The following is a 15,489-nucleotide window of genomic DNA, read 5'->3' on the forward strand; positions in this document are numbered from 1 at the left end:
TTAAAATTTATTAAAACTTTTTTCACAGATTTAATCGAGTTCATAAAGAGCAAATTAACTTTTTCTTATTATAATCAATCAATCAAACAAAACAGAGATAACTGCCACTTCCCAGACATCAGTGTAGTGAAGCAGCACGATACCCTCAGTGCTGTGAGAGGATAGTGCTGCAAAGGGGAAGCAAGAGTCCATGTCTTCCCTTTTCCTTTTTTTCTGTAATTATCCCTGTTCTCAAGTCACGAAAGCCTTCTGGACAATTTTCCAGCTGTTGCTTGTACTCATGCATGTAAGATCTAAGGAGAAAGCCTATGCTGAGAAATGTATCAGCTAAGATCTCAGGTTTTATTTAAAGGTTTATTTTGGGCCTGGAATGATAGCCTAGTGGTTTTATCTTCACCTTGCACATTCCAGGATCCTACATGGGCACCAATTCATGTCCTGGCTGTTCCACTTTCCATCCAGCTTCCTGCTTGTGGCCTGGGAAAGCAGTCAAAGATGGCCCAAAGCCTTGGGACCCTGCACCCGAGCAGGAAACCCAGAAGAAGCTCCTGGGTTTGGATCAGCTCAGCTCCAGCCGTTGTGTGCACTTGGGAGTGAAGCAGCAGATGGAAGATTTTTCTCTGTCTCTGCTTCTCTGTGTAATGTTGCCTTTCCAACAAAAATAAATTGTTTTAAAAATCTTTAAATAAATCTCTTTATTTTCATTGGAAAAGTAGTATTACAGAGAGAAACGGATAGACATATATTCCATCTGCTGGTTCACCTCCAAATGGCTTCAAAGGCCAGAGCTGGGTCCATCTGAGGCCAGGATCCAGAAGTCTTTTCTGGGTCTCCCATGCAGGTGCAGGGTTCCAAGGCCCTTGGCCACCCTGTGCTGCTTTCCCAGGCCACAAACAGGAAGCTGGATGGGAAGTGCGGCAGCCAGGACACAACCAGCACCTACGTGGGATGCCAACTGCACAGGAGGTGCATAACTTGCCACACAACCGTGAAGGCCCCAAGACCTCCCTGTTGACAGTCGGCTAGAGAAGCAGTCCAAGTCCCCAGAGATTAGTACACAGTGCAGCAGACACTTGGTAAACAGCCAGGTTACCAGGACAAATCAGGAGGAGGGTTTTAAAAATACACATCTATACTGTAGCAGGTACCTGGCCTTGCTTTCATTAAAAGGTTTTGAGGGCCCGGCGGCTTGGCCTAGCGGCTAATGTCCTCGCCTTGGGTGTGCCCGGGATCCCATATGGGCACCGGTTCTAATCCCGGCTGCTTCACTTCCCTTCCAGCTCCCTGCCTGTGGCCTGGGAAAGCAGTCGAGGACGGCCCAAAGCCTTGGGACCCTGCACCCGCGTGGGAGACCCGGAAGAGGCTCCTTGCTTCAGATCGGCATAGCATCAGCCGTTGCGCTCACTTGGGGAGTGAATCATTGGATGGAAGATCTTCCTCCCTGTTTCTCCTGCTCTCTGTATATCGGACTTTCCAATAAATAAATAATAAAAATCTTAAAAAAAGAAAAAAAAAAGGTTTTGAGCTACACAATTACTCCGTGAGTCTCAGAATGAGGTTAGGAGCCATGATTTTAGCTTGTGGTAATTAAAGGCAGGATGTGTTCAGACAGACCTAGGTGGCCCATGATATGACACCATGATCAATTAACCACCACCAGAGGGCAAAGCACTGATCAGGGAAGCTGTATGGTAGCAGATAGACTCAGAAAGGGAACTGGAGGAACTTTTTGCAGGTACCATGATAATGTTGGCCTTGCTCTTAATGAGAGTATATTTGTTTCTTAAGGTTAGTTTAACAAATGAGTCCCACACTAAGTAGCTTAAAACTACAGAGATTTGTTCCCAGTTCTGGAGAATTAAAATAGCAGTCTCCTTTTTCTTTTATAATGGTACCTGGACACATGGATGTATGGTGCACTCAAATAAGGTATAATGAGCTCATGCGAAGATTCTTAGCTTCATCATGTTTGCAAAGAGGTTTTTCTCACTGTGGATGGAAAGTCTGAAGAATTTTGGGTAGAGGAGATACTAATAGAACAGTAGCTCGTTTGAGCGGCTACGTTGGGAAGAGCCTGAAATTGCAAGTACAAGAAGGTGTGTCTGTAGGAGGCCACTAGAAAAATCTTGGAAAGCCATCATGACGGCCTGACAGCAGTGAAAGTTGTGAAACACCTAGCAGCTTCTGTTCTTTTAAAAAGCCAAGGTGACTAATTCAGCTACCAGAATGCCTGTAGAACTATCAAGGAATTAATCAATTTCATTCGTGAAATGCACACCAATGTAGCTTTGTAAAATAACGGGGTGGTAGTTAAGTGCTCATGGATTGGTTGGTAGTGGGGGGTCTATTTAGACCATCTAAACAGAGCAAAATAGATTGGTTGGTTGATCTAAATATGATTACAATGAATAATCTTGTTACTTTCATTGAAATAAGTTGAGAAAAAAAAGTTTTCTGAAGCATAATAAAACAAACCCGAAAATGTTTGATATGTCTACTGTTGAGGGACAAAACCGATAGTTATCCGTTTTTGTTAAGTCTACCACCAACTGATAAAATACAACAAATAGGGCCCTGCGCCATGGCCTAGCGGCTAATGTCCTCACCTTGAACGCACCGGGATCCCATATGGGCACTGGTTCTAATCCCGGCAGCTCCACTTTCCATCCAGCTCAACTGGCCAATCCTCCACCTCCAAGCTCCAGCATCCCACATGGGCACCAGTTCCAATCCCGGCAGCCCCACTTCCCACCCAGCTCCCTGCCTGTGGCCTGGGAAAGCAGTGGAGGACGGCCCAAAGCCTTGGGACCCTGCACCTGTGTGGGAGACCTGGAAGAAGTTCCTGGATCCTGGCTTCGGATTGGCACAGCACCGGCTGTTGCAGTCGCTTGGGGAGTGAATCATTAGATGCAAGATCTTCCTCTCTGTGTTTCCTGCTCTGTGTATATCTGAGTTAGTAATAAAAATAAATAAATCTTTTTAAAAAATACAACAAATACAATCAATTGATAAAATGATAACAAATGTGAGTGCTTTCGCACAAAAGTGGTGTGGAATCAGTGGATTAAATAATATTCGGTAAAAATAAATTTGACTGTCGTCTCATCTTTCTTCCAAAGCCTGCCTGTGGCTCACTGCGTGCCACTGTGAATCAGAAACACCAAAGACCTTCAACCTGTCGGGCCTTAACGTGGTCATCTTACAACTGGGACCGGGTCGACACCAACTTGAAGGCGTAGTCGCGCGAAAGCCAGGAACTACCAATTACAGAGCGTTCCGCGAAACGGAGGGAGGCAGACGCCGGAGCCGAACCAGGAGGAACGGAGCCACGGCCCGGCCACGCCCACAGCTCCCCAGTGCCGCGGTGGACTGCGCGGCGCCTCCAACGCCGGACGCCGAGGGCTACGGCAGGCCCGAGGCGCATGCGCGGCCGAGCCAGCCCCATGGCAAGTTAACCAATGAGATTGTAGCGACGGCCCGCGCGCGCCTCGAGCCCCGCCCTCTAGGAGCGCCCCCGCCTGTTCTCGCCGGCGGCGCGGCGCATGCGCACGGGGCGGTGCGCGGGTGGGCGGGCCCTAGCGGCACGGCCTGACGGGACCTGGGCGGTGGGAGTCTGCGGTGGCGCTTTGGCGGCGGCCGGAGCAGCACGCACGCGGTGTACGGGAACATGGCGGACGCGGAAGGTAAGGGGTGTGCGCGAGCGGACTGTGCGAGCCGGGCAGGGCTGGCCCCCAGATGTGCGCCGAGTCGAGGTGAGGCTGTGACATCGGGGCCCGTGATCACTGCCTGTTCCCGCCTGTGGCTCGGCAGCCGGGACTCGAGCGGATCGTTGCACTCGGTCTGGTCCCGTCGGCGAGAACGAGAGGCCCCCATGCTTCCTTGGCTTTTCGGGGCCTCGGTCTCCGGCCAACGGTCTCCTGGAGGCCCGGGTCGCTGTAGGAAGGTTGTTGGCAGAACTGGCAGGCCGACTTGGCAGTACCTGTGCCACCATCAGCCCAGAAACAGCTGCCGGCAGTTCCTGGAGACAAGGGGGGCCAAGGGTGCTCGATCCGAAGGGCCACGGGGACCCCACAGCAGGGCCCCAAGGCCGCGTGGGCAGCGCTGTAGCCGCCGTGCAACTTTGCGACCCACAGGTGAAGGTTTCTGCGGAGTGCTTAAACGGCGCCACAGCCACGTGGTGAGCCCGAAGGGACGGGAACACGTGCGGCTGCTGGCGCTCGGTTGCGGCTGGTGTCTGCGCTTTTCCCTGCTATCACTGTAGACGTAAAGCTCATTGCCTGCCCGGCCGCCTTTGAGTCTTTGATTTCAACTGTGCTTCACATACTTTTGCTTGTCTAATAAAAACACGTCCCGGTTTCTTCAGTAGTTGTTCTTCCAAAGAAGCATAAGAAGAAAAAAGACCGGAAATCATTACCAGAAGATGATATAGCTGTGAGTAGCGGTTTGTAGAGGCGTTTTCCTTTCCTTTGACCGAAAAGAAAGCTTACTTAAATAATAAAGACAATTTTCCGAGATTTCCGGTCAGTGGACTGTTGCTGGGTAGTCATTGTGTAGCATTTTGCTGGCGTATCTAAGCTGCCCGGTGTATTTCTTCTCCATGTTTCCGTTGGAACAGGCGTAGAATGCCTCGTTTGCTGTACGTGTACTAGTAAGAGATTTCTCAAAAAGGAGCTGGAGAATCTAATAGGTTACATTTCTGGATTACTGCAGGAAATACAACACGCTGAAGAATTCCTTATCAAACCCGAATCGAAAGTGGCACAGTTAGATACATCTCAGTGGCCCCTGTTGCTAAAGGTATGTGCGTCAGGTGAATTCCTGGCTTTTACAGGATTTCAAAGAAATGTTTCCTGCTACCATCCTTGATATTAGGAAATGCTAAAGTGTAAAACACTGTTCCCTAAAATACCTCGGCTGCATCACAAGGCTGTTGACTTTTCGTATTGCAATATGACTTAGAATTATGTTATGGCAATGTGCAGTTGCTATCAAAGTTTGTGAACAGGTGCGGTGCTCGATCATATGATAAGCCAGCCTGTTTGTGGCTACATCTTGAAGCCACAGCATGCAAGTCAGTGTAAGTGTGTGTGTGTGTCACTTTGGACCACTCGCTACCTTCTCCCTTTCGCGTTTGTATCTATTTTTTTTTTTTTTCTTTTTAAGAGAGACAGAATGAATCAACCCTCCACAGCAGCTGGGGCTGGAGCAGGCCAGAGCCAGGAGCCAGGACCACAGTCTGGGTCTTCCAGGTGTGGCAGGGACCTGGGTGCTTAGGCCATCTTTGCCTTCCACTCCAGGTTCCCGAAGAGACTAGCTCAGATGCACACCGAGCATTGCAACAATGATATGCGAGTGTGCCAAGTGACATCTCAACTACTTTGCCAAATGCCCACCGCCAGATATTTTTGGACTATTTTCTGATCTTGGGAAAATGTACTTTTCCTAGAGGCAATCCGTGGAGTCTGTTTCAGTGGAGTTTGTGGTATAGCGTGTCTTTTAGTGGGCATTTGGTGTCCTGGTGAAGATGCTACTTGCTTCTCCCCAATCCCGTGTGCAAGTGCTTGGAGCCGATGGCAGCCTTCACTGGCGATTCCTGTTGGAAGCAGCAGGTAGTGGCTCAGACAGTGGACTCCCGCTCAGCTCTCACGGAGCTCCTGGCTTCGCTCTGGCCCCGCCTGCAGCATTGTGCAAATCTGGGCAGTGAACCAGAAAAGAGATTTCTGTTTTTCTCTTCTGTGTGTCTTTGAAATCAGTAAATTTGTTTTTTAATAGACGGTTTTGCTGTTGCTCGGGGCTTTGAATAGGGTAGCTAAGTGATGTGTTGAAGTGCAGTGGTCTCGTTTTTTTTGAATGATGGAATGGCTACCAGCAGGGAGAGCTTTTCCTTGGTCAGCGAGTTCTCGTAAAGCATTGGAAGAGGATGCTAAAGAGTGAGCTTGGCTGTGTCTTTTAACACACCTGGGTTTCTGCTTAGCCAGGTGCGCTGTCCTCTACATAGCACTCACTTTTCCATCGCAGACCCTAGGGATCTGCTGCTAAGCAGGGCAGCCAAGGGCCTTTTTGTCACAGAACTTCAAATCTAGGGATGTGGAAGACAGGTGAGGCAGATTTTTTCTCTTGAGTACCTCCATGCACCTGCACTCATGAGGCAAGCTAGTCCGCAGCCGGGGGCCTGCAGTGTGGCAGTTAAGCCTCTGAGAGGCGTTTGCAGCAGGAGCAATCTGGCCATGTTGACAGATGTTGCTTGCTGTCTTGTCCTGGCAGTGTGCCTTACGTGTAGCCCTCCTCGGTGAATCCCAGTCTGGAGAGCAGTGGGTTTAACATGCCTGCATTCGCTTTTGGTGGTGTATATGGAGCCAGGCAGTCTGTCAGGGCAGATACCAGAGATGATAGGAGTAAAATTGCAAAATCACGACTGTAAAAGGTGGTGATGGCGGCTCTGGGTCTCACCTGTGTAAAACCTTTATGAGTAACTGTTTTGTTTTCCATTGTTGTCTTCTAGAATTTTGATAAGCTTAATGTCAGGACGACACATTATACACCTCTTCCTAGTGGCTCCAACCCTCTGAAGAGGGAAATTGGGGACTACATCAGGTGAGTGTACGGGGGCAAGCACTTCAAACCTTCCCATCAGTTAGTCAAGGAGGTACAGCCCTATGGTGGCTTTATCCTGACTGTGTAAGCTGTACCCACAGTGAATCAACTCTTTGGGTTTGTTTCAGAGCACAGTAGCAAATGGTACACTGCTTTTCTTTCCATTCTAGGACAGGCTTCATTAATCTTGACAAGCCCTCTAACCCGTCTTCCCATGAGGTGGTAGCCTGGATCCGACGAATACTTCGGGTGGAGAAGACAGGGCACAGCGGTACTCTGGACCCCAAAGTGACTGGCTGTTTAATCGTGTGCATAGAACGAGCCACTCGTTTGGTGAAGTCACAGCAGAGTGCAGGTGTGTACGAGGTGGAGTGAAGGCTTCCCTCTGTGTTTTGCCTCTTGGAAACTTCCTTGTGCTGGGGCGGCCTGCTGAAACAAGGATATTCTTTTTGCTTCCACATACCATCTGTCCTCTGCCACATCCCGGTGGGGCTGCACATGGAGTTGAGGTTAAAGATACTCCTGCCCCTGAGGCAGGTTCTGTCTTGAGTCCAGCTCTAACCCTGTGCTTTGACTTTGTGCATCTGTAAAATCTGCATCAAGAAGTTGAGTGTTGAGCCCCCACATCCTCATTCCATTCCTGTCCTTTCCTTTCAAAACGCTTGCTTTTCCTGCCTCTTAATATGGCATATAGAAAATCCAGAAAACTCAGTGGCCGTGCCTGACTACTCTTTTGTCATTTTTCAGGCAAAGAGTATGTGGGAATTGTTCGGCTGCACAATGCCATTGAAGGGGGGACCCAGCTCTCCAGGGTAAGTCTGTCACTTTGGAGACAGGTCGGTCACCTTTCTTGGCCAGCCTCATGTCTGCCCTGAGCCATCCCAGAATAGTTTGATGACAGAAATGGGAAGAAATGGCGTTTCAGTTGTTCATTTGGAAGGAGCCTTTTGTGTATGCCCTGCCTATTCAAGAGGCCGTGTCAGCGAATGCTTGCTTTGCTTCCTGCCCTTAGGCCCTGGAGACTCTGACAGGTGCCCTCTTCCAGCGACCCCCACTTATCGCTGCGGTGAAGAGGCAGCTCCGAGTGCGGACCATCTACGAGAGCAAAATGATCGAATATGACCCCGAAAGGAGATTAGGTGGGTAGCTAAGTCTGAGGAACTGGATTATCACTGGCCTCGTTCTACAGGATCCACTTTGTGCTTCCTTTGAGACTACTGTATGGCGTGGCCATGACCTGTGTCTGTCATCTGTGGTCTTGATGACTCGGAAGGACACCAACTCCAGCTTTCTCAACCAGCGGTGTGTGTACTCTGTGTTGTATTTGTATCTTAGGCATCTTTTGGGTGAGCTGTGAGGCTGGCACCTACATTCGGACACTGTGTGTGCACCTTGGTTTGTTATTGGGAGTTGGTGGTCAGATGCAAGAACTTCGAAGAGTTCGTTCTGGAGTCATGAGTGAGAAGGTATGTCAGCGGCGTGGCTAGAGGCCTTAGAGCTGGAAGAATACAGTGGGGAAAATACAGCTGCTGCTTTGTATTTCCCAGCCCTTGCTGGAGCTCGTCCTGCTTTACGTCTCGAAGGCAATTTCCAAAGTGTTGAGTTCGGTTCAGGGCAGCTTCCCTGAACTGTTAATTAAACTTTGGAACATTGAAAGGGGCTAGGAGACACAAGTGGACAGAGAATGTCATTCTATTCATTTGTCTCCCCAGCCTACAGCACTGCCTTCATAGAACTAATCTGTAAACACGCTCCGGCTTGTTTATGAGCGTGGGCTCCCGGAGAAGATGCAGTTTGTGGTGCTGGAACTGTCAGGTCCAAAAATACAGAGCTATTTTCTTGTGTGCCTGATTTCAGGACCACATGGTGACAATGCATGACGTACTTGATGCTCAGTGGTTGTATGACAACCATAAGGATGAGAGCTACCTGCGGCGAGTTGTGTACCCTTTGGAAAAGCTGTTGACATCTCACAAACGGCTTGTTATGAAAGACAGTGCGGTAAGTCCTGGGGTGAGAATCCACCTTTGCATGAAAACCAAAGGTACCATGGGGTCTGTCTTTTATTTTTTTTTCTTCTTTTTAAAAATTATTTTCATTTTATGATATAGTTCTATAGGCCCTAGGATTTCCCTTACCTGTCTTCCAAGTCCCCTTCCCCCACCCCCATTCCCGAGTTCCCCTGTGTTATTACTATAATATAATTCTAAATACACAGTCATATGTCCATCATTGCGGGCATGGACAATGGCAGAGTCCAGCATCCTATTGTCAAGTTATAGTAAACAGTTTCATTGGGAGTCCATCTTTGTCTGGAAGTAGAGATGCATACTGCATTGTATCCTCACATCTGGATATGATAGTCTCCATCACACAGTTACTATACATCCCCTTAAATGAAAAGCCACAATACAAAATCAACAACAGGAAGAAAAATAGAAATTTACAACACCATGAAGGTAAATAACATGCAACTGAATGAATAATGTGTCACTGAATAAATCAAAAAGAAAATCAAGAATCTTCTTGAAGAAAATGATGCTGCTGTAAGGGTCAGTGAAGAATTTAATGAGAAAGTGTTTTGAAGAGATAAAAATCCATGAGATATAGTTTCTGCTGATCTTTGTTGGAGAGATATGTCTCCTTTAGGGAATAATAGATGAGTTTTATTTTTTAATCCGGTCTGCTTATCTATGACATTTGATTGATGTTTTAAGCCGTTTATACTCAGGGTTAATACGAATGGGTGACAATTTGGTCCTGTCATTTTAGCAATGGAATGTTCATTGATTTAGTCTTCTGCTGTTATTTTACTGGGATGTTCTTCACATTTGCCTTTGGTTTTGTTTGGTGCTATTCCTCTTCTGTCAAGAGAACATCTTGAAGTATCATATATTTATAGGGCAGGTTTGGAAGAGGCATATTGTTTAAACTTTTCTTTACTGTGGAAGAATTTTATTTCATTTTCAAAGACAAAGGAAAGCTTTGCTGGATGTTATCCTAGGCTGACAATTTTTTTCTTTTAAAATCTGGATTATGTCACTCACTCCATCCTCTTCTTGCTTGTAGAGTTTCCTGTGAGAGGTCTCCTGTGAGTTTAATTGCCATTCCTTTATATGTCAGTTGATTTTTTTTTTTTGAACTGCACATTTAAAGATGTTTTCCTTATGTTTGAAGAGAGCTTGATGATCATGTGTCATGGTGAAGATCGCTTTTGGTCAAGCCTGTTGGGAGTTCTGTGCCCCTTCTGGATGTTGTTTCCCAATTCTTTCTCTAGGTTAGGGAAAATTTCCCTTATTATTTTATTAAATACATTTTTAAACCCAGCTTCTCTTTTTTTACCTTTTGTGGCTCCCATAACTCTTATATTTGGCCTCTTAATAGTGTCTTTCATTTCTTGAATTTTTTTTTTTTTAGCTTGACCCAGCTCTGCTTCCAGCTATTTGTTTGTTTTCCCCTGGTGACAGGAAATATCTTCTGATTCTGAGATTCTTTCTTCTGCTTCCTTTATTCTATTTTGGAGACTCTGCACTGTATTTTTAATTTGCTCCACTGTATTCTTCCAGGTCTGAGTTCTTTTTTTTTTTTTTTTAAAGATTTATTTTTTTATTATTTTCTCATTGGAAAGGCGGATATACAGAGAGGAGAGACAGAGAGGAAGATCTTCCATCCGATGATTCACTCCCCAAGTGAGCGCAACGGGCCGATACTATGCCGATCCGAAGCCAGGAGCCTCTTCCGGGTCTCCCACGCAGGTGCAGGGTCCCAAAGCCTTGGGCCGTCCTCAACTGCTTTCCCGGGCCACAGGCAGGGAGCTGGAAGGGAAGCGGGGCTGCCGGGATTAGAACCGGCGCCCATATGGGATCCCGGGCGTGCTAGGCGAGGACCTTAACCACTTGTGCCACCGCGCCGGGCCCCCAGGTCTGAGTTCTTATGTTAGATTTCCACCATGGTCTCCATAGGCCCAGCTCCTGACTCACCACTCTCCACCTCCTGTAATCCCGTGCTGACTCTGCACTCTTGTCTATAAAATCTTTCTCCCACTTCTGGTTTGAGCAGGCCCCAGGATTAGGGAGACACCAGATGTCTTGAGTAGCTAGGTTGCTGCTGTTGCTGATCTTGCAGCAACCTGGTTGGCCGTTAGGTCTGGGGGCCACACAACACTGTTTTGACCCATAGCGATGTCGGAGTCACTATTATTTTCCCTGTGGGACTATAGTTCAATGCACTGAAGTGGAAGTAAGTTTGTTCACAGCTCAGCACATACTCACTGTTGTCCCTGCAGTCTTATTGCTTTTGCCACAGTGTGCAAATGGCACCTGTTGGGCCCGGCGCAATAGTGTAGTGGCTGAAGCCCTCGCCTTGCATGCCCAGGATCCCATATGGGCGCCAGTTCTAATCCGGCAGCTCCACTTCCCATCCAGCTCCCTGCTTGTGGCCTGGGAAAACAGTGGAGGACGGCCCAAGGCTTTGGGACCCTGCACCCGCATGGGAGACCCAGAAGAGGCTCCTGGCTTTGGATTGGCTCAGCTCCAGCCGTTGCGGCTCACTTAGGGAGTGAATCATCAGACGGAAGATCTTAGCCTCTCTCTCCCCCTCTCTGTATATCTGTTTTTCCAATTAAAAAAAGAAATAAATCTTTTAAAAAAAAAAGTTTAAAAGCAAAATGGCATGTGTTGTGTCACTACTAGAGTTCTTGACCTGCTGGCCATCAGGTCTGAGGGCTACCTGGACCTGCCTTGGGTGGAACCTGTAGGACACCACATTGCTGCAGTTCACTGAGCCAGGAATGAGTTCCCTCCAGCTCGGTGCATATAGAGTACTGTCCATAGTCTTTGTCTCCCTACACAAAATGGCGCCTGATTTGGCTCTAGGAGGCAGACTGGGCTGTGAAATCCACCCTGTTCCTGTACTGCCCGTCTGTGATCTGCCGTTCTGTCTCTGCTCCTGGTCAAACAGACCAGCAGGGCAGACAGTTCTTTGTCTGGGTTCACCTCCCAAGCTCCCAGTGAAAGTCCCTTCCCACCTGGTTGCTGGTGGAGTTCTGCCTGCTGGTGGAGTTCAGAAGGCCATTAACTGAATGCCACTGGAGCATCAGTCACAACACCACACTGTCGTGTCTGCTGCTTTCCTGTGTCTGTCAGTCTCCAGGTACCGCTCTGCTGTCATTCTGTCCTTTCCTATTTCCTGGAATGTGCCCCCTGCTTAATGATTCTCTGTTTAAATGTATCCTTACCCTGTTGTCCCGTCTTGATTCTTGGTCTCTCTTTTGCAAAGTCAAATGAAGTGCAGCACTGACCTTGTGAACTTACTGTTTCTTTCCTAGTTTTGTAAGTTGGATGTTAGGTTCTTCTTTCACAATGGAAGCATCTATGACTAAAATGTTTTGTTCAGCAAAAGCTGTTAGTGGTGCGCAAAAGTTGCTTTCAACATGATGTTGGCTTCTATGTGCCTAAGAAACCTTCACTTACTTAGATTCTTGTTAGAAGTTGGTTTAATGGGGGAAAAGATGAGTTTTGAGAGGTTCAGAGCCTTAACAAACTTATTTACCCTGTAGAGGTTTGGGGAAAAATCTGTGTAAGTAAGTGTGTGAAGTCCACTGAGCTTATCAAGTCCTTTGTTCATACATCTGCTAACTCGCCTTACTTGTAAGTAGTCCTGCTAACAACACAAATTGTGGTGCATTTTAGAAGAATGAATTTCTTATTTTCCAAGCAGTGTTGCATGCTTTAGTACATTTTTATTTCCGATTAGATTATCAGAGAATGTAGATAATGAAATTTTTGTTAGTGCTAGGCAGTTGTAAAAAGCCAACTCTCCAAGGAGAGAGTAAAATATTTTTGCGAGAGCTAGTGAGTGAAGATGGAGGAGCAAGGCAGATTCCTAAGTCCCATTGTACCTGGAGAGCTGGACTTGTACCCATTGCTCTATATAGTCTATAAATTCTATATGTCGAAACTTGTGTGTGATAAGGAAGAGCAGTTAGGGAAAGTGAAGGCTGATTTGTGTGTGTGTGTGTGTGTGTGTGTGTGTGTACATATAAAATTAATTTTATAATAAAGATAACTTATACGTCCCAATTGCATAAGTAATTGAAGATCAGGAAGAAAGTCAATCTTTTATAGCTGAAGGATCAGAGAAATGGGAAAAGTAGCTGCTAAATTGATCTTTCCGATTTTTGACTCATGCATGTGAGGTGCTGGGTATAGTAGGTGGTGGTTCTACAAAGGCTGTGATGGAGACCGTTACATGTGCACCATTCCTTTGCAGGTGAATGCCATCTGCTACGGGGCCAAGATAATGCTTCCAGGTGTTCTTCGCTATGAAGATGGCATTGAAGTCAATCAGGAGATCGTTGTCATTACCACCAAAGGGGAAGCCATCTGCATGGGTACGCAGGGATGCCACCTTCATCAGTTCTGATGACATTGCCTGCAGGTTCACTGAGAATAGGTCCCCACTTCCTGGCCCCTCAAAGTTGAGGTAATGATGGTGCTGTGTGGGAGTGGTCACAATGAAGGGGCTGGTTAGCTTGGTACTTACCTTGAGTGAGAAATAATTGTTTAGGGTAAGAGCCTTTAGTGTTTGTTCACTTGTCACTTGTAGCAGTGTTTACCTTATACAAGCTTAGTTAACATCCAAGAACCCATCAGCCCTGACTGCTTAGTAAATCTGAGCAGCTGTGATTTGCAGCAGAAACACAGTGTGGCATAAGCAGCCCTGCACGTATGTAGAGCCACAAACCTGCCCGTGTGTCTTGACGTTCTTTGATTGTTTCTTGTTAAGCTTAGTGCGATAAAAGGCTTCTTTCCCCGAATGGATGGAGGATTTTCTCTGTATGCTCATCCTGGTTAAAGGGAAACTCCTTTCAAGGTCCTAGAATTCTAATCATTCTTTTCTGTTTCTAATTCCTGCAGCAATTGCACTGATGACCACAGCAGTGATCTCTACGTGTGACCATGGCATAGTAGCAAAGATCAAGAGAGTGATCATGGAGAGAGACACCTACCCTCGCAAGTGGGGTTTGGGCCCAAAGGTAAGTAGGACTGTGCAGTGTGCCCTGTCACATTGCTTGTCCTTGGGTTCTGGACTGTTGACAACAGAGACAGGCCTCATCTCTGACCTTGGGGAATGCGGAGTTGTGGGGACACTATCCTCTGGTAAGTACTAGTGTCTGGAAAGGCAACAAGGAGGAGGTTGAGTTGATCTGGAGATCTGGGCAAGGAGTCCTGTCACAAGCTAGTGTGCAGGGTGTGTTACGTGTTGATGACACCAAGAGGGGAAGGAAGAGTCCGGGGCCCTGAGGCTTTGCTGAGGATGCGAAGGGATGAGCCTTGTGCTGTTCTGAGGGAAATTGCTTGAGGCTTCATTTGTGCACTCATGGGTAATCTAACGTGGACACCCTGCCATCCACCAGGCAAGTCAGAAGAGGCTGATGATTAAGCAGGGCCTTCTGGACAAGCACGGCAAACCCACGGACAGCACCCCTCCCGCCTGGAAGCAGGACTACGTGGAGTACAGGTGAGGATGGGTTTGGGCAGACGGGCTGTGCTGCCACGACCGTGGCCACGGAGGACACGGAACGGAGCACGGGGCACGAGTTGGGTTAGGAAACCGATGCTGCAGTTTGTTTACCAGGCTTGAGGACCGCTATGAGGAACCCATGTGACTTAGTGCTCCCTCTCATTTTGCAGTGGGAAAGAAGTGGTTGCTGACGAAGTGAAGGGCCCACATGTGGTTGAAGCAGTGCAAGCCCCCAAGGTGAGTGGCGTATCCTTGCAGACAAGGTGTAAGAAATGTTGGTGTTGCTGATGGCACACCTTCCCGGAAGTCAAAAAAGCTTATGTGGGAGCCCAGCGTGCTCTGTCTGCTTTCCACCATTCCCTGAGATCTGACTGTTGACTGATTGTTTTTATTTCAGCGGAAACGTGAGAGTGACAGTGAAAGTGATGCCAGCCCTCCAGCAGCTCCTCAGTTGGTCAAAAAGGAGAAGAAGAAAAAGAAGAAGGCCAAAGTTGTTGCAGAAAGTGGAGGAGAGCCTGCAGAAGGGGTGTGTGTGCTTAGGCTCCGGGCTGGCTGCGCTGTGAACTGCTGCTGACTGCAGTTCCCGACTTACTGTGTCTTTCCCTGCAGGACAGTGACAGCAGCAAGAAGAAGAAGAAGAAGAAGAAGGCTAAAGCTGTGGAGGTGCTGTCTGACTAGCGAAGGCTGTGTGCATCACTGTGTTAGCTGGGCAAAGGCTGGGCACTGAGCCGCAGAGGCACACTGGAGCTGTGACCCGAGACCTGGCCGATGGCAGCCTGCTTGTCCTGTTTTAAGGATGTGGGTGATGAAAGAGGCAGATGATGCCACTGGCTGTTGTGCATGGGAGGCCTTACCTTAAGAGCCACTACTGCCCAGTAGCTAAGTATGCACGGCGCTTGGCAGTTTCTCGCTCCTCTCCTCCACACTGAAGGAGCCTGGGAGGACAGCGTTCAGTTCTGGTGGCGGCTTGAGTGTACAGCAGTGTTCGCCTAAAGCCATCTGGTGCTTGGGGCTGTGGCTCAGGCTGAACCGTCCCTGTACCCTCTTTTAACCCTCATTCTCTTAAATAATGCAATAGCTCATTGCTAGAAGCAGAGTGTTGTAATTTGTACTTATTAAAGTTGACTTATTAAGTTTTTAAGTATTTTTGTTGGGTTTTCTAATTATTGATTTGAAGTTAGCAGAGTAAAAAAAAAAAATATTTTGATTAAAAATCTGGCAAGTTTTATGAGCCTGCAGTCAGTCCTTTTCCTTCATGCTTAGTTTAGGACCCCAATTCTGTATCTGAACTTTCAAGCCTCCGAGGAACACTGATGATAGAATGGGTGGGTGATGCATGGCCAGAGCCGCAACCATGGGCTGACCAGCTAC

The 15,489-nt window shown here is 47.6% G+C and overlaps 1 protein-coding gene and 1 non-coding gene across 4 annotated transcripts; both read left to right on the forward strand.

Moving 5' to 3' along the window:
* Nucleotides 1-3,604: 3,604 nt before the first annotated feature.
* On the forward strand, nucleotides 3,605-15,259 carry DKC1 (dyskerin pseudouridine synthase 1). Of its 3 annotated transcripts, none has more exons than XM_040974650.1 (15): nucleotides 3,605-3,683; nucleotides 4,364-4,431; nucleotides 4,711-4,797; nucleotides 6,503-6,594; nucleotides 6,765-6,949; nucleotides 7,342-7,406; nucleotides 7,607-7,733; nucleotides 7,930-8,060; nucleotides 8,452-8,595; nucleotides 12,865-12,985; nucleotides 13,512-13,630; nucleotides 14,012-14,115; nucleotides 14,289-14,355; nucleotides 14,516-14,644; nucleotides 14,728-15,259. In XM_040974650.1, the coding sequence occupies exons 1-15, from the start codon at nucleotides 3,668-3,670 to the stop codon at nucleotides 14,794-14,796; spliced, it is 1,524 nt and encodes a 507-aa protein (XP_040830584.1). In that variant the 5' UTR covers nucleotides 3,605-3,667; the 3' UTR covers nucleotides 14,797-15,259. The 3 variants fall into 3 exon arrangements, with proteins under 3 accessions (XP_040830584.1, XP_040830586.1, XP_040830585.1); XM_040974652.1 differs by having other exon boundaries at nucleotides 14,012-14,109; XM_040974651.1 differs by having other exon boundaries at nucleotides 4,367-4,431.
* LOC121152582 lies at nucleotides 8,183-8,315 on the forward strand. The gene has a single exon (XR_005883282.1). It is a non-coding gene; the product is annotated as a small nucleolar RNA SNORA36 family (small nucleolar RNA).
* Nucleotides 15,260-15,489: the final 230 nt, after the last annotated feature.

Source organism: Ochotona curzoniae, unplaced genomic scaffold (assembly GCF_017591425.1).
Source record: "Ochotona curzoniae isolate NIBS_2020 unplaced genomic scaffold, NIBS_Ocur_1.0 contig_2469, whole genome shotgun sequence".
In the NCBI taxonomy this organism is placed as follows: domain Eukaryota; kingdom Metazoa; phylum Chordata; class Mammalia; order Lagomorpha; family Ochotonidae; genus Ochotona; species Ochotona curzoniae.